General features: G+C 39.2%; 2 protein-coding genes across 2 annotated transcripts; one reads left to right on the top strand and one right to left on the bottom strand.

The window, feature by feature from the left end:
* Positions 1-1,610: 1,610 nt before the first annotated feature.
* On the bottom strand, positions 1,611-11,043 carry ATP6V1D (ATPase H+ transporting V1 subunit D). Its single transcript, XM_026095717.2, has 9 exons — positions 10,829-11,043; positions 8,842-8,959; positions 7,564-7,643; positions 6,170-6,237; positions 5,421-5,465; positions 4,833-4,936; positions 4,336-4,402; positions 3,030-3,108; positions 1,611-2,381 (listed from the first exon to the last, which is right to left on the bottom strand). Exons 1-9 carry the CDS (start codon positions 10,867-10,869, stop codon positions 2,240-2,242), a joined length of 744 nt encoding a protein of 247 aa, XP_025951502.1. The 5' UTR covers positions 10,870-11,043; the 3' UTR covers positions 1,611-2,239.
* A 265-nt stretch (positions 11,044-11,308) lies between these two features.
* On the top strand, positions 11,309-21,756 carry EIF2S1 (eukaryotic translation initiation factor 2 subunit alpha). Its single transcript, XM_026095716.2, has 8 exons — positions 11,309-11,454; positions 13,433-13,674; positions 14,434-14,513; positions 15,291-15,442; positions 18,014-18,120; positions 20,007-20,104; positions 20,752-20,895; positions 21,205-21,756. Exons 2-8 carry the CDS (start codon positions 13,434-13,436, stop codon positions 21,328-21,330), a joined length of 948 nt encoding a protein of 315 aa, XP_025951501.1. The 5' UTR covers positions 11,309-11,454; position 13,433; the 3' UTR covers positions 21,331-21,756.
* Positions 21,757-22,584: the final 828 nt, after the last annotated feature.

Here is a 22,584-nt window from a genome sequence, read left to right on the forward strand (position 1 = left end):
TTCCTGAATGTGTTAAAGATGCTCTGAGACTTTGACCCATCAGTGCCCTAGGGCATGTTCTCTGTACCTCTCCCACTGGATGTATGGTGTCAGAAGGGCACAGGAAATATTCTTCAACTGTACAGTTTCTCTCAACTGTTGTCTTACTGTAATTTTCTTATAGTTGCTGCTTAATTTTTTAAATTTAGTTTAATCCCTATTTTTATTTCTTCTCGAAATCACTGTCTCCTTCCCTTCACTCTAAACTCCAGGACTTTATCAGTGACATTTTCTGGGTTCTAGCTGTAAATCACCTGCCCTGATGTGATCCATTTTCAGATGAACCTGCCTGTCATCTTGTTTGGGAAAAGCCATAGAAGATCATTTGTCAGGATTTCAATGCTCCAGAACACAGTAAGTTTTGGAATAGACTTCTAAAATTCTCTCAGTTTGTTGACCTAGGATCCATTTGTACTTTATTCCATTCTAAAACCATCTTCATTTGAGTTCTGCACCATCTAAGACAGTTAACTGCTATATGATAAACTGCTGCCTGTAGAAGGAGGAAGGATACTGTTACATAGCTTTTAGTCCAAGTTGCAAAAAACTGTTCAACCAACAGATACAACCTTCCCTATGCTAAGCTTACGCTGAAAGTCAGAATTCATAGGAGCCGTTCTGCCTGAGGCCTGATGGTTATCTTCAGTAACACAACTTAAACCTATTACTAGCACATCTTTTTCCAGCAACTAAAAGCAGGATCTTCCCTGGGTTGACAAAACAATCATTTCAGCATAGTACAACCAAAAAGTACTTCTTAAGGATGACTCTGATGAAGAGCAGTAGTTGAAGAAATAAGAATTAATTCCCCTTACAAAGTTCCTTTGTGGCAGTACACATCTGTTCCATTAGTTAGATAAGGATCCTTTTTTCTATCACTAGGACAAGGATTTGTAAATACATCCTTCCCCTTACTTCTCTTGGCTGAAGAATGGTTTTAGGGGAAGACAAAGCAGTTCCCTTTCACCCCCGTTAAATCTTCTTGTTGCTAGTGAGGGAAGTCTCTGGTAGAACATATGCAGGCCAGAAAATAATGTTAGATGGGAGGTCAACACAAATCAAAAGCAGAAGGCTCTCTTTTTCAAGCTGGACCTGTAATCCTACAAGCAGGTTTGGATTTAGTATTCAGCTGTGCTGCTTTCAGTGTTAAAAGAGAAAAGAAATGCTTCATGCAATTATAAAAAAGACTTTATGAAATGTGTTACAGAAACTGATTTCCTCAGCCACTGTTCTAGACTCCCCTAATCAGCCCAGGACATGAAGAACCACAGCAAGAATGGACTAGAAGTTTAACTCTGCTCTGCTTGCCTATCTACTTGTTGCAATGACGATTTAGCAACATATAGTGGGATAGCTCAGCAGAGGTTCATATGCGGCAGAACAGTGTCACTTCTTGGTTTCTTATCTAACAAGGTAAAGTTTAAGTGAATGTGGATACAGCCTGTAAAGGGATGCCCAGCACAGGTTCTAAGTTAGGGTCAGGGGAAACAGCATTATTTTGAAATAAACACTACAGTTTCCAAGCATTTAAGACCACCATCCTCTAGCAACTTGGTCCAGACACCAGACACTTAACACTTGAAATTTTTTACTTGTTTCTAGCACAGACAGTACACAAGTTGGCAGAACCTCTAATTAAAACCATGGGCATTTTAGGCCAATGGTAACAATCATGCAACAGAATAAATCATGTAAGACTGTGGATTTCATCAGTGGGTTAGAAAATGTAGGTGTCTATACTCGCATTTGGCTTCAAACTGTGCCAATACCTGCTTTAAGTAACTAACAGTTCAGCAGCAAAAACTTTGTGTGCATCTCCCTCCCTAAATAACAGTTTCTACGGTTATAGTAGAAAGGGGAGGAATGAGAAAAGAATCTGATTAGAGAAATCCAGAGCCATCCTGCAAAAGGAACAAGTGTGGACACTCATTCCTACTGTGTAAGGAAACTGGAGGGACAGAAAAAGACTCTTGATAGTATCCATTAAAACCAACAATAAAAGGCTTTCTTGATAGTAAAACACCTGCAATCAAATTCACAAATTTCTAATATCCCAGAAGAAATCCACAATGCAGTCAACTCAGATTTATACATCAACTGAGAAGCCACGAATATCACTGAGGCAACACATTGGGAGTTATATTGCAATTGGACATTGTCTTCTGGGTCCCCCACTCCCCTATACAACATTTGTGCCGGGTTACTCAAAGAGAAGGTCTTCATCCTTCTCTTCCACTAAGAGGTTGGCAGGTTCACGCTCCCCACCAGCAGCTCTCCGCAGCTCCCGTTCCTTCTCAGATTTTTCTTTCAGTACTTTTTTCTTTTCTTGTATCTTCTTTAACCTGTGAAGAACACATGATTTATCAGTGAAAACAATATGATGTTTTCATAAAACAGGTTAGCAGCAAAGATGCAATACAACTTGGATGTGATAAAACTGTTGAAGAAGTTCCCCAGCAAATGAAGATCCTATAACAAATGGCAAAAGGCTCTTATGCCTACCTGCTGCCCCTGAAAAAAAAACAAACTACCTTGCAGATTAAAAAAAGAAAAAAGAGTTAATCTAAACTCTAAATTACATTCTTGACCCTAAACACTGCCTTACACTGCTCTGCTTTTCTTGAATGAAGAAAATTCCTTAACCTATTTCAGGTATGACATTTTTCACTTCAGGGAGCCCAAAACAGACCAGCAATGGAAGAGGCACGACTAAAGCAGAGCACTTTCATGTACTGTATTCCATCCTCTGGATGCATGATAAAGACTACAAGGCACAATCAAGTAGAAGGGATCTGTTAGTAACTTTGAGACAAGTAACTGCAGATCTCCAATTGCCCATCTCTGCGAATTCAATGTGCAGCAAGAACCAGATCATTTTTAACAGTGTTCACTGACAGATTTGGTGAATAGCTCTCTAAACGGCATTCTGAGGAGTTTGGTCTATTTGAGAAAAAGAGACCAGCCTTGTCTTGTTTTTGATACTTACTTACCTGTAGAATTCCTCTCGTTCTCTTTCATCCAGTTCTGTGATGATGTAAGAAAGAGTACGCTCAATCTTGGGAATAATCACTAAAAAAAAATACAAATACGGAAGTTGTTGGACTGCTGTTATATTAGCCAGGAAATTATTTAATGCAGTGCAGGGATAGTTATTTAAAGTTTCTTTAAAAAAAAAAAATCCAGTCCACCTGTTGTGGCTTTTGAATGAAAACTACATTATTCCATCACATTGTCAGAAAGTTGTTTAATATACAGCACTTTTACCCACCACATTCTGATCTAATTACTTTGAGAAAGCCATCACATCCAGCTGTAATGAAGAAAATATTCAAATATACCATCACAAGGGAAGATTAAACAAAGTTTGGCACAAGAGCTGGGCAGTTCTGAAGAATACATGCCAGAAACCGCCTTTTCAAAGGGGAAAGCTGTTATCAACACTGCCGAAGTTTGAAAGGCTGCAGAGGAAGCCTTTGCCTTAATTTGTTGAGTGAAAACCACAGAAAAAGCCTGCAATTTCAAAGGAATAAATCTACAGAAAAAAGTATTGAAGAGGACAGTTTAGAATCATTTATTAAAATAAGCTAATGTATATTGTGTACATGCAAAGATGATTAAATTACAGCTGTCAACAACTCAAAAAGAAATGTGAAATAACCAAAGCACCCTGATTACTACAGCAAAAGGAATTACAACTGTACTGTGCATGGGCAGTACTTAAAAAATAGCAAGAGACAAATTTACAAACAGGAACATGAAGGATAAGGAATTCAGATCAAAGATAAATACCAAAGAATGTACATCAGGCTCTGCTTCCTATAACCTGAACCTGAATTTAACCACGATTACTCTCTAGATGCCTATTCTACCATCCCATCCAAAAACAAAAAGTCACAACCTCTAGGCTGGACACCACCAATCCAGTTTCAAAAGCTGTAAGTTGTTTCCTAGCTGTAAGCTAGGAAACATTACAAAAGCAGCTATTAAAACATCTTAACACATAACAACATCCCTCCCTTTTGTTTCCAGTCAACAGACTTGATGACATAAGTCAAAGATGACTGGCAGACACTCCACAATACACATTTTTGAAGTCTTTATACTCAGTGCAATGTCCTAAGTCCTTTCTCATGTTTGCATACTCATTTATCTCTGTGTGCTCCAGCCACAGTTCTCGTGGACTTTTATAACAGGAAAGGAGTTGAAAGAAGAGCAGCTCTTCTGGAGCAGTCTTCCAGGACTCTGCTCTCCATATTGTAAGGAAATTCAAAAATACTATGCAGGGCAAATACTCACCATGTTCAATTGCATTCACACGTCTGTTTGTTATTTTAATGGCTTCATCCAAAGTAACAAAGGATGTCTGATGGAAAGACATTCAATAATTAATACATAACAAAACAAACTCAGCATTTTCATTAATCCTACAAACAAAACAGACAAAATTCTTGATGGGAGCAGAATTGTTTCTGCTAATGTCAGTGCTCTCACTATTAACAGATTACATCTGAACGCTGCACATCAGCAGTTACAAGTCTACTATACCAAATACTAACTCCCTGAAGAAAGTTTCTTCTTTGCATTTTTGACTAATGAAATCAGTGAAACTGTAGTATAACTGAGTTTTATGACCGAAAAAGGCCTGCAACTGTGTACTGTGATAAACTAAAGGATTATAGTACAGCTGAAAGCATTAGGTTGCAATCACTGAGACCACTTTACTGTCATTTATGAACTGCGAGAAACCAGAGACCCCTTCCCTCTCCCTCCCATTTTTTTTTCCTCCCATCAACCTGTAAGGAGGCCAGTTCTACAAGCAACTCCACAGCTTTGGCATAGTTCCTCTTCAGCTTAGCCAGCTGTTCTCCACCCCTGGCCAAGCCAGTCAGCTCATAACCTGAAAAAAAAAAAAAAAACAAATAATATCTCCTGCTAATGCCATTATGGCGTTTCCTTACCAGAGAAAAATTAGTATTTTACAAACTACAGGGATACAAGATGGCTCAGGAACTGACAAGGTAAAGTCTGCCCATTAACAAATCTCTTCATATAGTGGTTTATGTAAAAAGTCATTGTTTGCATGTCCACAGTAAGATCTGCCAGTCTTAAAAACCTTCTAACCTTAACCTTAAAAACTGGTCATCGAGACCAATCTTCCTCTAGTGTGAAAAACACACTGATTTAGGGAGTTAAAATCCACTATAGCCTCTAATAACAACTCCTCCATGTCACAGGAACACAGGTAAAGCATCATAGAGGAAACACATACTACTATGCCTATACTGTGAACTGACTTATCAGCAAGGCATGACAATATTTTTCCACTAGCATAGAATAGCTATAAGTACCTGTAAGATATAAAATACTCATTTTGTACTTACTGTCCCCTCCTTCCTGGTAATGCTCAAAAACTGGCAAGGTTACACCTAGCAAAAGCAAACAAGAACATGTGCAAGACACAAAGTGTTACTTATTTATTAAGTACAACTCACTTTTCCCCCATTTGCTTCTAATGAATTACATGAGCTCGGAAGCTTTGCTTTCAAAATCTTGACATACAGTTTGGAAAGATTAAGTCATGCTGGTTCTGCCATTTTTTACAGAACTTCAGAACTGTATTACTTTACATCTCATTGAGATACAGGCACACAAAAAATTCAGGGAAGTATATTCAATTTTACTATGCTTCTGTTTAAGCAATATTTTCCTCATGCTTAAGGAATGCTTTGAGTGTTTGATTATAATTTATCTTTCTTGATTTCTTAATAGAGAATTCTTGCTATTTAATTTCATGTAGTTAATTTTTTAATATTTAATTTCCTGATTTCCGGACTTGTTTCTCGTGCCCAAGGAGGAAAAAAAGCACAACAGAAATTATGCTTTGCTTGATGATCTAAAAATTGGACTGCAGTTTACATGCCTCTCATAAAATGAAATGAGTGTAAGTGACTAAACATAAAACTTCATCTGCTGTATGTAAAAATCATAGTAGACTACAAGTGTTCCTACCATTAGATGAGTAAGAGAAATAAAGAAGAAGAGACAGTGTCTGGAAATACTACAGCATATTTCAGAGTCTTCTCCCCCACATCCCTCAAAAGTCAAAACACCCATAGTCTGGAAAAGTCACCTGCTACGTTGTCTTTTTTAGCTCTGATCTTGACTTGAGCTTTGTTCACATTTTGGATCACAGTGGTACTGTAAGGAAGAAAATGTTTATCTTAATCAGGAAGGATGAAGTGGTTCATTAATTCATTATATACAAAGTGAAGTAGTTATCAAATTGCTGTAAAGATTTGGAGATAGTTTTCAGCTCAGGTTTCTGAGCACAGACTTCAAAGCTAACACAGAACCTTTGAAACAAATGGGTTTCCAACAAAGTTTGGAAAAGTAAAAGAAGCAGAGTCTGTGAAGCGTTATTTTAGAAACATCTTTGACCAAGTATACAAAGCGTATCTGAAAACTAGCCAGTTATCTGACAAACTACTTGAAAACATTTTAATAACACTAAGTCTAATAAACCCATAAGACCCTCCTCCCACTAAAAGCAAAGGAATTTCAAGGTTAAAATGCAAACCGAAGCCGTAACAGTCAGTTCATTTTTAAGAGTTCATATGTATTTGTTCTTTCAGAGCAGTAATGAGTTTGTTTATCCACTATATCAAAATAACAAACTTAAGTTTCTACAATTCACCTTGAAGGATTCTAGAGTGTCTTAACATCTTCCCAGAACAGGTCACTGTAGCCAACTCTTCTACTGAAATGAAGTTTGCGTACAGGGTGGAATCTGACTATTGTTTATAACTAAGCAGTACTGCTGGTTAGGACAGGAAAACAAAGGGCACCAAGTCCAAATTAAATGTCAAAAAGTCTTTTATGGATGCTGTGCACCTGCTGCAGCACACAGATCGCTACTGCATCTGATCACTTGGTTCTTCCCCATTAATTAGTATTATAAGCTGAAACATTAACACCTCCCCACTTTTATTCTACAAAGTCTATTTCTAGTTAAATAAATTAATCAAACACCCTAGGCAGAATTATAATTTATTCCAACACAAATATCCCAGTGGAGGAAAAAGATTTGTTTCCCCTCGTTAGCCCTAGTGAGACAAGAGGTTAGGATCCTGCCCATAAGTCCACAACAAAGAAAAAAAATATATAAATAGTCTAGATTCTGCTATATATTTTTGTTTTCCTATATGTTAGATTCCAATCTGCAAAAAGCAACTATCTTCTCAAATCAAAGATTTGTGTGTAATTTGTGTGTAATTTCTGTTAATTTCTGCTTTGTTTAGCTTCTAAAGGGATATACGTTTGCATCACACAAATCATCTTTTTCCTGCAGTGATGTCCCCTACCTTTATTTATCCCGTTCTTCCTGTCCTACCTAGTTCACTGCCTTCTTTTGCTCTTTCTAAAGAGTATTTAAGAATTTTACTTTTCTTCCAAAAGAGAGATCAGCAGTTTGTTGATCACTTTCCCATGCGTAGGATTCCCACAAGTAAGATCAGCAATCCTCACCTGAAGTCTCCAGCTGTGAACTTTGCCTCAGCAAGCGAAAAGGCAGCTTCCCTCATCACCTCACCCATCAGCAACTTAGTCTGGGGAGAGGGGGTGGTAGGAGGAGGCAACAAAAATAAGGCATATTACTCCTTCTGAAGGATGGATAATTAAAAACATCAAGAAAATAATACAGAATTTAAAAAAGAGAAAAACCTGTATCTCAAGCTAACTCTCAAACCACAAATCATAATTCCCAGGTGACTGGGAAGAAAAAAAAAGAAGCATTTTAGCTGTTTGATTCAGTATAAGAACTCACAGAACTGCAAAAGACTTGTCTGCCTTTATCAACAGAAAATTCTACTAGGTGGCAGTTAATTCAAACAATATAATGGCACAGTGAGAAAACACTCTTACTTGATATTGTATTGAATGATAAAAGACTTCTTAAGTTGTTCAACATACAGATGTATGCAGCTTAGTAAAGCTGCCCTCTCCTCCTGCTCCAGTTTTCCAATTTTTATACATTTCAACTCCTTGTGGCTAAAAAAAGTATGCTATTCAGAAGCAAGAGCTTTTGTGTATTAGCCGGTGCACCGCTGTTCTCAGTCTACAGGCAACTAGACGTAACAGCACCATGAGCTTGTCTAAAGCACCATAATGAAGTACTACTGCTAACCATAGCCATCCGTAGCAGTAACAGTCAAAACAGTATAAACAAATCCCATCTAGTATGGTAGATCAGAACCAAGCCGTATTGGGCTCTACTGAACATCTTAGACTTTATCATTTGTGCTGCGAAGAGCACAAGAAATAGGACTTGGCATTTCTTCATAAAGGAAGAAATTCCATCTTGATGAAACTTCAGGTCTCTACTTCCTGGTGTACCCAGTCATGCAGGAAACGCAGATCTGCAGCATCCTCTCAAGCAACAAAAACAGTACGACAGAACATCTTAAATCCACTCCTACAGTATTTAGCACCGTCATAGCAAATCTCCTGTAATGTAGAAGATGCAGGAGGGAACTCTAGATATAAAAGAAAGCAGAGTCTAGGACTGGTTGAAAAGAGGTGAAGAATATTAAGTCTTACAGAATTTCAGTACCATTGCAGCCAGGAAAACATACTTCTGCTCATCTGTCCTCAGTAGCCTCACTTATAAAACACAGGTTATCCACAAAGTTGTCCTACATTCCAGCCTACCTCATGAAGTTAGCAGGATGGGAATGTACAACTGACAGATAACAGACAGGTTTCAAACAGGGTGAGCCAAAGAGAAGAAAATGCTAGTTTACCTACCTCAATAATTTTCTTAAGGATCTGCCTGAATCGAAGTGTCAAAGCATCAGATTTTTTCTTCAAGAGGTTACGACCTGTTTGGGCTCCTTTCAAACGAGCCTTCATGATGGTCTGAGCCCTGTTAAACACAGGAAGAAATAAAAAGGTGCCGCATCATCCAAAGGGATAAGGAAAAAATCAAAAGTTTTCTGACATGGACTTGACTGAAATTATGAAGCAATTAAGAAAAATCAATGCAGTAAACCAGGGTGGACAATTTGGGAATGAATTCTGTTTTTCCATTTAAAATCAAGGGAATCCTCCCCATCAATGAGGATTACAAGGTTAGTATCTGTAAAGCTGCACATCATGGAAAATTGGCAAGTTATTTTTCAGTCTCTCCATAATAGGAAATAAGAGTTTTCATTTTTCCTGATGACAACTACCCCAAATGAACCATTCTGACACAGATCTGGGGAGTGAGGGATCTCTGTTTCCCTCTACTGCTGTGAACTATAGTTTAGTTTGAGTAATTTTTTGATTTAGGTTAACTAACAGTTAGTTATACTACAAAAAGCACAAGTTGTGCTAACTTAAGCTACTGCTTTGTACATACAGTTACTACACACAAAGGACAACACTCAAGACAACTCCGTGTAAGGAGTAGCCTGCACACTTCCTCTCTGACCTTGGAAAAACTAAGTATAATTAAGATTCTACCTACACTGTGAAATCCATTACTTCCCCCACTTTACAGGTATATTATGAGAATAGCTTCACTGATGTCTACAAGATGCTTATAACTGGAAAAAAAAGAGTTTTTTCAAAATTTTCATGATAAAAAAACAAGGTCAAGGAATAAAAAGGTAGCTTTATTTTCATAACAGACTGGAACAGGCTCTGGCTCGCCACCACCTTGCACTAACTCGCTTGCTCTGTTCACCACCCGTCAGAGACTGGCTCACTTTCTACTTCAAGAAGATTTCACAGGCTCTGAGCATGCACTAAACAAAGTCTTGTGTACTGTAAAGAAGACAGAGCAGTTTCTGCAAGTGATCATACCCAGTACAGAAGAGGTTCATATCAGCAAAGCCTTTCACAAAGATTTAAAAAAGAAAAAAAAGAAGGATTTTGAAAATTCTGTTCTGTCATTTAACAAAAAGATTTTGTTCCAGAGGCACGCAGGCAGGCCATCTTTATTTTACTGCCCTAGCTTACTTCCCTATCAAAAAATCAGCCACATTATTGGTCTAATACCTCCTTTGAAAAAGAGGCTTGTAAATATTAAGCCTTTGCACATCGCCACCTTCTTGCCACAATGATGTATCAGCCCGCAAAACTACATCTCAGGCATCAACCCAATTTTATGCAAGGTCTGGAACAGCTTTTCACTTTAAAGCAAAGTCCTTCTATCTCAGGGAGTTCTGAGAAGAAACCAAACAGCATTATTATAACAGCAATCCTAATAGCATATCAATTTTAAACATTTGCGCTCATTCTAATGTTGGCTGCTTTCCAAGCCTTGTCAAGAGACATCTGACTTCATGACAAAGAGTCTGCTGTCAGGATCTGGAAAATTACTTGTCTGCACTTTACGGATTTGACTTCCTTTATTTTCTTAACTCTTTATGGCCAACACAGCTGCTGCCACACCAGTTATACCAGCAACCACCCTTCAGGAGAGAGCGGGAGACACGGTTTGATCTGCGGCCTTTTTCGTACGCACGCGTTCTACAAATTGGTCTTTTTTACAACCAAAGTTCGCCTCATGGTATAACGAGGCCCCCAGAAGCCGCCTGTGTCGGCTCTGGCGCCTGCGATGGCCCCCCGACGGCCGAGGGAGCCAGCACCGGGCACCCTGGAAGAGAGACCCGAGGGAGATCAGGTTGCCGCCTCCGGCCGCCAACGACGCGTTTTGCAGGAGACGCAGCGCGAGGCCGCCCCGGACGGCTCCCCCGCGGCTCCCCGCCCGCCGCCCCCGCCGCCGTTGCCGCGCGCGGAGGCTCACATGCGCGAGGGGAAGATCTCGATGCGGTCCTTGCCCGACATGGTGGCGGCCGGCGGGCGGGCAGCGCCGCGGGATCGCTCCTTCCTCCGCGCCGCGCGCTCACGTGACGCGGCCCCGGCGCAGCCCCTCCCTGGCCGCCAGAGGAGGCCGGAAGAAGCCCGGATGGGGCCCCTCGCCCCCTCCCGAGGGCGGGCGTCGGCCACGCGCCTCCCTTGTGGTCACGTGCCCGCCGGGGGCCAACGGCGCTCTCTGGGGGCGGGAAGGGAGAGAGAGAGTTTGCTCACGGGCCTGTTTGTGTCCTCGGGAGGTTCTTGGCTCTGCGGCTCTTAAACGGCCGTCTACGCTCTCAGCCCTTGGGGCTCCGCAAGCTCTGAGGCCGCTCTAGCTCAGCGCGAGCCTACAGCGAGCTCTGCGGTCCCTACGCCTCTGTCCCCCCTCGGCGCTGGGACTCTATGACCTGGCGGGGTGGGGCCGGCCTGTCTCGCGAGAAGTAGCGCGGCGGGGCGGGGCGGGCTGGCGGCTGCGCGTTGCGGGGCGGCAGGGGCCGGCGCAGGCTGAGGCAGGAGCGGGGCCAGTGCGGGACTCAGGAGCGCGAGCGGGCAGCGGGACACCCCGACCGTCGCCAGGTAACGGCGCGCCCCGGCGCCGCTCGCGGCCTGCCACCGGCTTGGGGTCCGGCTGGGCTCGTGGGGCCCCGGAGCCGCCCGGCTCCTTCCGCGGCCTGGGGGGCTGCGCGTCTCGGCCTGCCGGTGAGGGCCGCTCCTGCGCCTGGCGGGGCTCTCGGCCGCCCTGGGGGCCGCGGCCCTCCCGCTTCGGTCCCGCGCCGCCCTCGGGGCTGGGGCTCCCCTGCCTGGGCACCGGCTCCGGTCAGCGCCGCCGCCGCGGGGAGTTTCCGACCAGAAGTTAATCTCACCGGTTTCTGCAGAGGCCTGTGCGGTCGTTTAACGACAGCGTGGATTTAAACCGCTGCCTGTTCACCTCCGACGTCCTGGAGGGATGGTTTCCAGTCCTGGGGCCGCGGGTAGTGCATCGTCGCTGGGTCTCTTTCCACAGGAGGCCAGCGTAAACGGCTGGCGACCACGGAGAGGGCGCTGAAATGCTGTGTGTGCAGAGCCGTGTTTGTCCATTCTCGCTTACCAGTGTTGGGGGTGGTTGCTTTATACTGTATCTTTATTTTGTGTCTCCTACATAGATATATAGGATTAATTTGAATTGCACTAAATGGATTAGAAAGCTAACTAAAATATGTATTTTTAATTTTGGAGTTCTTTGAATTTAAGATGATGTGAGTTCTATGAAACCTTTTAGAAGAGCGTTTTCATAATTGCGTTACTAGTTTGTATTTCTTCCTTTCTGAAAGTTAGTGAACAATGAAAATAAGGGTGGACACAGTCTTCAAAACTGTGCAGCCATGTGTGTGTCGCAGTTGGTGTTACATATATATGGAATGCATTAGCACTGCTGTAAAGATCAGGAGTAAAACTTTGAAATGGTAACTAAATCTTTTGGAGAAATAACATATTTGACTTGGTTTTAGAGACTGCTACATCTAGAGTGATTTTAAATTTCTGTATCAGGCTTCTAGGCATAGACAAAAGGAATCAGGGTAATCTGGTTAGCACTGATGCATGTGTGGATTGCTCTCATCAGGAAAATGAAGCAGTTTCCTACAAGACTGCATGGCTTAGTGTGCATTTCTTCTTATCGCTGCATGCTTATGGAGCATTAGTTGTCGCCCTTGAATATATAATGAAAGAATCCTGTTTTGTTCTTCAGGTTTTTTTCCATCCTAACTAGCTGTATGTTGGGGGGGTGTGTGTGTTTTGTTGGGGTTTTTTGTTTGTTTTTTCCATTTTTCCAGAGATGTTCTCTGTTCAATGCTTCATTCATAGTGGGCTGATTAATTCTGTCAGCTGTTTTGCTGTCTTTGCATCCTTTGACCTCTGAAAAGTGGCCTCTGGAGCTGTAAGCTTCTCTCTCTGTAGAGAATTATTCCAAATATTTTAAGTTGAGTTTAGAATATCATTTTCTGGAGTATAGAGATAGATGGAGTCTCTTCCTTCCCAGTACTATAGCACCTTTACTCTGCCTGTTATTTTCTCAACATTTCACATGCTGTCTTGTGATATGCTTACAGATACCTTTTTTTTTTTTTTTTAAGCACTGCAGATTTCTTTTCTGCTATGTGCTCCTGTTGTTGAAATCCGTTTTACAATTTTACATGGTATTATGAATCTGGAGGAATGAAGAGTGCTGTACCTCCTTTCCACCACATGAAGCCTCTTCTGTATTGTGTGGTATACATCATGTTACAGTCAAGTGGATAATAACTAGGTAGCAAGATTTTTTTACTTTCATGCAAGAGATGATTGTCTTAGCAAAACCTGTGATAATATTAAAATACTAAAAGTAATTTACCTTAGTACTTATGAAAGCCTAATTCTGAAAGCTTTTTCCTAAAGTAGTTTGCGATTTCTTGTTCCAAAGAGTTCAGTGTTCTTCTTTGTTGTCACCAGTCCTTGCTGCATTTTACTACGTTTTTGGGAGAGATCAGTGGTGTACTGTGAATTAAGTCATCTTTGTTTCTTTTTGTGCCAATTACAGAATGCCAGGACTAAGCTGTAGATTCTACCAGCATAAATTTCCAGAGGTGGAAGATGTAGTGATGGTCAACGTTCGGTCCATTGCTGAAATGGGAGCTTATGTCAGCCTGTTAGAATACAACAACATTGAAGGCATGATCCTTCTTAGTGAGCTATCCAGAAGACGCATCCGTTCCATAAACAAACTCATCCGCATTGGGAGGAATGAATGCGTTGTGGTCATAAGGGTTGACAAAGAGAAAGGTATTCTGGGATGTTATGGGCAATATCAAGTTTGAAATCATAAAGAGAAATGCAGATAAACTGGGCAGCTTAGTTTTCCCCCTTTTTTTTTCTGGGAGTTTTTTATGTAACGTACTCGAACAAAATAAGAGCATAATCTCACCATTGGATTCTGAGCATTTTTCTGTGTATCCTCTGAGAATCAGGTTCATGAAGATCAGTCACACCAGTAAAGATTTGTTTAAGTGGGTCTTCCAAATTTTAAAGTCAATGTTTAGTCAACAAACCATAGTGAAGTGGGATTTTCTTTTGATGTCTGTGTAGCTTTCCTGAGTCTTATCTGGAGAGGAGAATGAGACCTATCTGAGGTGGTGAAAAAAAATCTAAATAATGAGCATTTAGAGCTCACAGTCCATCCTGTGCCCTAAGGCTTCAACCCTGACTATAAAATGGATGGCAGTTATGTAATGATTGTATAATGTGCATACTGTAGAAGATTAAAAGTTGGGATTGTGCATACAGCCTTAACTTTGTCTCTTCTTCTCTTCCTATCTTCTGAATATTTGAATCTTTGACTCTAAAGTTTCTTAATATATCTTCTATATATATAGGACATGCTACTTTTTTTGGAATACTGTTCAGTGCCATTTTTAAAATCTATATCCTTGTTCTTTATGCTTTTTCTATTGAAGCATTTAGACTTTTGGATGTGCTGTATTTTATTTTAAGAGTAAAGTTTGTATACTCCTTACACTTTCAAAATGTTTTTTCTTCTGGTAGGTTATATTGACTTGTCAAAAAGAAGAGTTTCTCCAGAGGAAGCAATCAAATGTGAAGACAAATTCACAAAATCGAAGACTGTAAGTTGCATTGTGGTTTGCTCAGTTGCTTTCTTGGACAACAAAAATGCACAGACATAAGTTAATATGAAAATAAAGTATTGTTCTCATTTATCAGGCATGCTCTGATATTCCTTTACCCATGCACGTATATAATCAGTTCATCTGTCTATGAATGTTCTGGCAAGCTGCTTCTCGATTATCGGATAGATGAGTTATCACCCTTTGCATCATAAATTTTCAATTGACATTTTAATGATCAAAAATGCAAAAACAGGTGCTGGTTTAGCATGCTATGGACAAACTTCATTGGAAAAGCTTGCAGTTAGTGTGCTCTTACGCTCCTGAGAAATATTTCCCATTGAGTATTACTTTGATTATGACTTTTTTTCTTTCTATACAATAAAATACTGTGTTTAATGGTTCGATACAATTTTCTGCTTCATTTTCCGTGAGAGAGTAATTTTATTTTTATAATGTGCACTAAAGGTTCAGGTTCATGCAGTGTGTTTGATACTGAATTCCAAGAGCTTACAAAATATGTAACTTATTGCTAAATATAGAGGAAGACTGTATTGCAACATCCTACAGCATTTAGAATCAAAACACTTTGTCACTGTTTTTTTTCCTTTCACTGTCTCTTTGTATCAACAATTTTGGTTTTGGACTTTAATCTGAAGAGCTCAATTGCGTGCTGTACAAGCTCATATTAAGAGTCATTATGTGAGTGTACAGTTGGAATAAGACAGCCTCATTTCTCCTTTTTAATTTTTTTTTTTAAATATGTTTATGTTCAAGGTTTACAGCATTCTTCGCCATGTTGCTGAGGTCTTGGAATACACTAAGGATGAGCAGCTTGAGAGTCTGTTCCAGAGAACTGCCTGGGTATTCGATGACAAGTACAAAAGACCAGGATATGGTGCTTATGATGCATTCAAGCATGCAGTCTCGTAAGGATGTTTTTACTTCTAGGAATTTACTTCATAATTGCAGAGAAGTACTTCCTGGACTACATCATCATAATGTGCATTTCTTCAAAGTCAGTATGTAGTATGTACTGATCAAGTAAGCCTAGTCAACTTCTATTTCAGCCCTCCAGTTGCTTATAGTAGGTTTCTCTGACTGTTCAAGTGGTATTCCCCTCAGAAAAGAAGAAGCACTGACCTTGGTTTCTCTGTCAGAATTTGCTTGTTCTTAGTCCCAGTCAGATGTTCTTATGCAGATCTAGTTCTGTGCCTGAAGATATTTCTACCCACAGCTGACTGTAACTCTTCCACTGCTACCAGTTGAATTTTTCTTCTCTAAAGGCTATCAGAAGTTGGGTTGTTATTTCTCTAACCAACGCTTCCAAACTTAAAGAATGGAAGTGGGATTATCAGCTTAGAAATGGAACTATGAGCAGAAAGACTTGGAAACTGTGACACTAGGGGAGTGTGCCCTGAGGTGGATTGCCTTTTAACTGTTTATGACATCTGGTATTTCACTTTGCTTTTAGAATTACTAAGCCATTTGCTTTCCCTCTAAAGATTCTTTCATGAAAATCTGAACTGGCAATCCAAAAATAGATTTCTTAAACATTTCCGATTTTATTCTTTTATAGTACATAAGCCTGTGAGAGATGAACTTCAGTCTAACACTAGGTGGCAATGATAGGATTTTAGAAGACTGGTATCAAGAACCAGGGCCATTAGTAGCATTTTTGGTTAGCTTAAAATTCTTTCTGTTTTGGGAAGGGAAATAACTTAACTGTATTCTCACTGACACCGATTGTGTTTTGTTCCATAGAGGAATAGTTCCCTTGTAATGAAAGTAAATTTACTGATAAAGAGCAAATCTGGGCACACTGCTGCAGAAAGAATTTCAGATCATTCTGTAACTGATAAATATTTAGTTAAACAACTATATACTAAAGGACAAAGGCTGTATTTACACCGACTGTTTAATCTTCTAATTCAGAAGAAGTACTGAACACACAGTCCATCTGTTACTCACTTGCTTTTCAGATTGGAGCATAATATTCTAAGGTTGGCTGACCCCGTGATGCCTTAAGATTTCTGACAATGGGCAGCATTTTTATTTATGCCCATTGTGCTGTTGTGTAAAGCTGCTGAGGGTGAGCAGAACTATGTGCCTTCATAAGCTTCCTGAAGTGCCCGCTGAAGACATAGCATGCCCTCTGATAACTAAGAACTTGACTTACTGTTTCTTTTCTTACTACTGAGGCTTAGTGTTTTGTGGTTTCACACAGCAGGATCGTGTAGTAAAGTTTTAAAATATGTTTACACTCAAGTAAAAAATTAACATTCAGGATCTACTTGTTGAATGCCTAGTGTAGGTCATGAAAGTTGTAATTGGAAGGCTTAACAGGATAGATTGTAGATGAAGAAACAGAACTTGCGTGCCCAATAAATAAAGCATCTCTGTCATATAAATTCATATTTTTCAGTGTGTAAAAATGTCATGTTTGTGAATTCTGTCTGTTTGTCCCTTATACTATGTTCAGTATATAAAATTGCAAAAGATGATGTTTTATTAGTAGCAAAGACCAAACTCCAAAAGTGCCTCTGTTTTTTGGGGGAGCATTTTGGTTAATGTTTGTATGCTAGTAGTAGCATAGGTGGTCTGGTGTCACATTTCAGAGAACCATAACTCCTATCTTTGAAAAATGTAACCAGGACATTTCTTTTCTCAGGGAACAGGGTATGAATGTTCAGAAACTTCTGCCCAGGCAAGACTGAAAATACCAGCTATAGGGCTAACAGGGAAGCCTTTTGTGAGGAGCTTTTAGGTTATGCTCTTTGTTTCAGAGGCATTTTTGGATAAAAATAATACAGCAATACAGTGAAATGCCACCACTTTTTAGAACAAGAACTGCTAGTTCATATGGTTAAACAGCAGAGGACTTTGCCTCTGATCTTTAGATTTGAAACTATTAGCTTGTGATCTGAAAAACCTATGTCTTTGAGCCAGGAATGTAGCCAGTTGATGCATGTCTGTCTGTGGTCTGGTTACTGTTAGAAAGGAGTAAAGAATAACATGGAATGAGGATAGCTTATCTTATAGAAAGACAAAAATTGTGCCTTTGAGTAACACTAAAATAATTCAAAAACCTTAGATTCATTGTGGATTTTCTTTCATGCAACATGGACTTATCTTCACATTAGACAAAACACCAAACTAGATGTATTTCTCACTCTACCTATAACTTACATATGGAACTGGACAGAGGTTATTCCATCTCTTGATTTAAAAAAAATACAATTAAATTAAACTATTCATTCCAGGAACAGACTACATGAACTGTTTGTTCTGTTGATAAATGTTTCTATGGAAAAACATTTTGAAAATAGATGCCTTTAATTTCTTCTTGTGTTTAAATGGACTCTTAAGAAGTATCCCCATTTTATTTGTCTAGTAAATCTCTAGGATTATGCATAAGAATATTGAAATAGTACCACAAGTTAATGTTACTACTTACTCCAATTTGTACAACTTCTGTAACATTACTTTGTCTGGTTCAGAGACCCTGCAATCCTGGATAGTCTAGATCTGACAGAGGAAGAGAGGCGTGTGTTGATTGACAATATTAACAGACGTCTGACACCGCAAGCAGTCAAAATTCGAGCTGGTGAGTTCTTTTTGGACGTTCATTTAACAGGCCTTGGCACTGATGTGCAGTTACTGTATCTTGTAAACTATAAACTTGCCTAAAACTTGCAGTTAGTGGTGTTTCTACTAGAATGAAACTGCTCTTTCAGAATTAAGACATCTTAATCAAGGGATTGCTTGCAAAATGCTTGTATGGCTCCTATTTCAAAGTCCAGGGCTGTTTGTCTGGTTCCCCCCGCCCAATTCTAGATTCCTTGGGACACAAAGTAGTTGTCATAATACATAATGCAGTCTATCGTATTGCACTGATACACAAGCAGTTTAAATATTTCATAGTTATTACTGAATCCACAACATTCTTCAACCTTTTGCATTATTCGAAACGTTGAATTTTTTGGTTCCCTGACAGGATGACTGATCTCTGTTGGTATGGCTAGGAGTATGTCCACATTCATGAGTGAAAATAGTTCTGAGTTTGCTCTGGGTGTATTCCCAGCTGGTTGATTGCAAAACATTCAGCAAGGTATATTAGCTCAAGCCCAGCACCTCACTAATGTATTCATACAGTTTGAGCTGTTCTGTCTCTTGCTAGCATAGTGTGGGCAGAGAAAGTGCGACTGCACTACTTAAGAAGGTGTAATTTAAAATGTAAGTCTGGTTATACAGCCATATAACTGAACAGGCTTAAAAGCACACTTGCCATTAAACAGATACTCAATATAGCAGAGTAATGTTTGTAACCAGAGTAAGAAATAGCCCCTTCTCTGTAAGGGCATATTGATGGGCATTAGCACTTGTCATTACTGTGGAGGGAAGAAAAGATCATCTATATCCATGTGACGGAAGTGAAGAACAGAGTGCAAAAAGTAAGGTAATTAAAAATGCTTCTGTCTATTACTGTAGTTTACCATATCAGTTAAAATAGACTTCAAATGTGGAAGTAGAATTTGACAACCATGCAGAATGAAGTTGCTAAAATGAATATCGTTTGATTAGTTTTGAAACTAAAATTACTTGAAGGGCCTATTCTCTTATTTAGTATATCTTGCCTATTTTATTCAAATTATCTAAGTTGGTTTTAATTTTGTCTTCAGAGGAGATAGAGAAACTTTCTATTGGCTTATAGCCTTGTTACGAGGCTGATAGGATTCTTACTTTTCTATGAATTTACTTGTGATAGCTGAGAATTAGAAGGTTATTGTGAGTCACCTGGAAGTGAGACTAATTTTATGTGTAGGTTAAACCCTTGCACCATTTCTACATAGTCAAACAAATCTTCCTTTTGACTAATCAGGAAATAACAGATATGACCAGCAACATGAGTCTGTGCCCTCACTTTCAAAAACCTACAAAAAAGAATAGATAATTATTTTAATGATATATTAATATAACTTCTCCTCCATCCCTCTCCCCTGCAAAAAAATGCTCCTAAGGTGATGCCTCTGACATAAGGGTTGATAAATTCCTTGAATTTGTGGTTGTGCACTTTCCCAATTTTCATTTTTTTTCTGAAGAGGTCTTTCATTTTCTCTGCCATTTATTGCTTTTATATCTTGATCTTCTCTCCATGTAAAATACAACTTTATTCGTATTGAATTTATTGGGGGGTGGGGAAGGAGGAGTGCATATGGGTGTGTAAGGTGTATAATTTCGTATCTTGGATTTTCAAAGCACTGTGTAAAATGTTATACATCTAGAGAATTTATCAGGACTTTTTTTCCCTCAGCTTACAAATTAGGAAATTGAAATACTTCTGTGGTTCTGGAAGGTACTGAAGCTATTCTTGTAGATGAACATTTGTTGCTAAAAAGCTTTGTTAAAAGCTTAACTATAAAAATCTTTAAAGTCTATACAGCCTTTGATAACTTTAAGTTTGTGAGTTTTATTTGTATTTATCTGTCTTAGACATTGAGGTTGCCTGTTATGGTTACGAAGGCATAGATGCAGTGAAAGAAGCTTTGAGAGCAGGCTTGAACTGTTCCACGGAGAACATGCCCATTAAAGTAAGTGTCCATCTTGATAGTGAAATCAAAAGCAAAGTTTTCTGATGCCCTGAGTTAATAGTAGCTTGCAGTTGTAACTGCTACAGTCAAGTAGCTGAAGCCAGGAAGTTGTTCACATGCTTCTTGGTTCTTCTATATAGTATGTGTGTAATGTAACATACTTCATTTCAACTATGTGATGACAGTTGTTACTATGACTCGGCCATGGCTTCCCAAGTTCAAGAAGTTGTGTTTATTCTGTTCAATTGAAAAAGTTTACTTATCCAATTGTCTTAGAAGAACATATACTGGTTGTCACAGTCGTCATAATTCTTTGCAAAATTATGTGATGGGCTGCTTTACTGATCTGCAGGGTGAATATTTTTTTCTCCACTTTAACATATTTTTCTAAATAAATATACTATATAAAAATAACTTTTCAATGGGGGAAATCTGATGGGCTGTGTACTTTCTTGTGTGTTATTTCAGTCTGTTTATGCTTCTAGAAAGGGCTTTTGTAATGGCAAAATGTTTCTTTCTGGATTATACATTCAGAACAATGTTGCTCACTTTGCTCTTTGATATTTTTTCTTTTTGCTTTGTGTTACTGAGTTTGCTTTTTTGTGCTTTGTTCTCTTCCCCACCCCCCCCCCCCCACAATGCAATAGATTAATCTGATAGCTCCTCCTCGTTATGTGATGACTACTACAACGCTGGAGAGAACCGAAGGGCTGTCTGTTTTGAATCAAGCCATGGCTGTCATTAAAGAAAAAATTGAGGAGAAGAGAGGCGTCTTTAATGTGCAGATGGAAGTAAGAACACAGTGCATAAAAAATGTGTTCCCCCTACCCCCAATATTAGAATAAAGTAAGATCAGTAGTGCTAGAAGACATTTTAGCAAAAAATATGAAACTAAAAATATTAAACCTGAACTTCTCCTTAAGTAAACAAATGGCCTAATCTTCTAATTTTCCTGTTTTTATTGTATAACTTAAAGTATTTAATTTCTTGCTCTTTGTACAGGATCAGAGCAACAAATTATTTTTATTTTCTTTTTTTCAACCTAAAAAGTAAACATAATGTTTCCTAAAATGACTTTACTGTATGTACTGTTTTTTCAGCCGAAGGTGGTTACTGACACAGATGAGACTGAGCTTGCAAGGCAGTTGGAAAGACTGGAGAGGGAAAATGCTGAAGTGGATGGGGATGACGATGCTGAGGAAATGGAAGCCAAAACTGAAGACTAAATATTCTGGAATACATAAAGACAGAGCATATGAAAAAAAATTAGACACCCCATTGCAAACACCCTGGACCAAATGCTTCCAGTATTGAAAACTTCTAAAGCAAATACTTCAAGTATTTTACTGTGTTTAAAAAAGAACAATATATGAAATTCTCTCCTAAATAACATTTGCTCTTATGCAGCAACTTATGCAAATTGAATCCTTCAAAACGAAGGTGTCTAGCTGCATTCAAGACTCAAATCTCAAGGCCAGAGAGGGGCCACAGATCCATCCTTAACACTTCCATATATGACAGTTCCAAATTGATGATTACAGCTCAGTGCATCTGTCAGTGAGCTTTCCTGGGACCACCAAAACCAGGCAAGCTGAACAGTTCTATACAGAATGTATTCAAGCAAATATTCAATAAATTTTTGGGCTACATAACTTCAAGCTTTTTTTTTTTCATTCTTGTCGCATGGAGTAGTATGAATATAAAACCTGGCAGAGTATGATTAGTGAGTGATTCGCTTTAAGATGGAAAGCTTTTTGTTTGTTTTCTTTGTTTTAAATCAAGGCAAGAATGAGTGGGACCATGCAGGTATGTAAATGCAGACTTGTTTAAAAGGCAGTTTCCTTTGTATTTTATCTGCATTGAGGGCCTGAGAACTTGGAAACTCTAAACACAGGTTGTTGCCATTTCAGTAAATACAATTGACAAATAAAAAATTACATATAGGTATGCTCCGTTCCTATAGAGAGATATAGCGGAAGCCTTAACTAACTTAATCATACTTCAAATAGATACTGCTATTTTCTGAGAACTCACTGCTCTTTGAAGATCTTCCACTCTGCTTACCCTCGATCTAGTTTACATTAGAGTGAGCTATTCGTAACAGATACCGCTAAGTTTCTTTTCTCTGAAGAAGACAAACAAGATGTGCTTTCTGTGTTGAAGGAAAAAATCATGTCTATGAGAATTGGAGGGGAGTTGTTTTTGTTTAAGTAACATTTCCAAATTGCGAACAGCTTTTTAAATCTTCATTGACACATCCCCTATTACACACCTTTTTTTTTTTCCCCTTAGGATTTTGTGCTGCTAGAGAAAAATTGTCCTTGTTCATTAGCAGTATACACCTGTGCATGAACAGCAGGGCTGTGAACCTTAGCTGGGAATTCTAAATATTGCCATAGTACAAACAATGTGATTGCTATATGGTGTGGAAGAGAATACACCAAAGGTATTCTCGCAGGGTCTGTACACTGCAATCCATG

This window comes from Dromaius novaehollandiae, chromosome 5 (genome assembly GCF_036370855.1).
Source record: "Dromaius novaehollandiae isolate bDroNov1 chromosome 5, bDroNov1.hap1, whole genome shotgun sequence".
NCBI lineage: Eukaryota > Metazoa > Chordata > Aves > Casuariiformes > Dromaiidae > Dromaius > Dromaius novaehollandiae.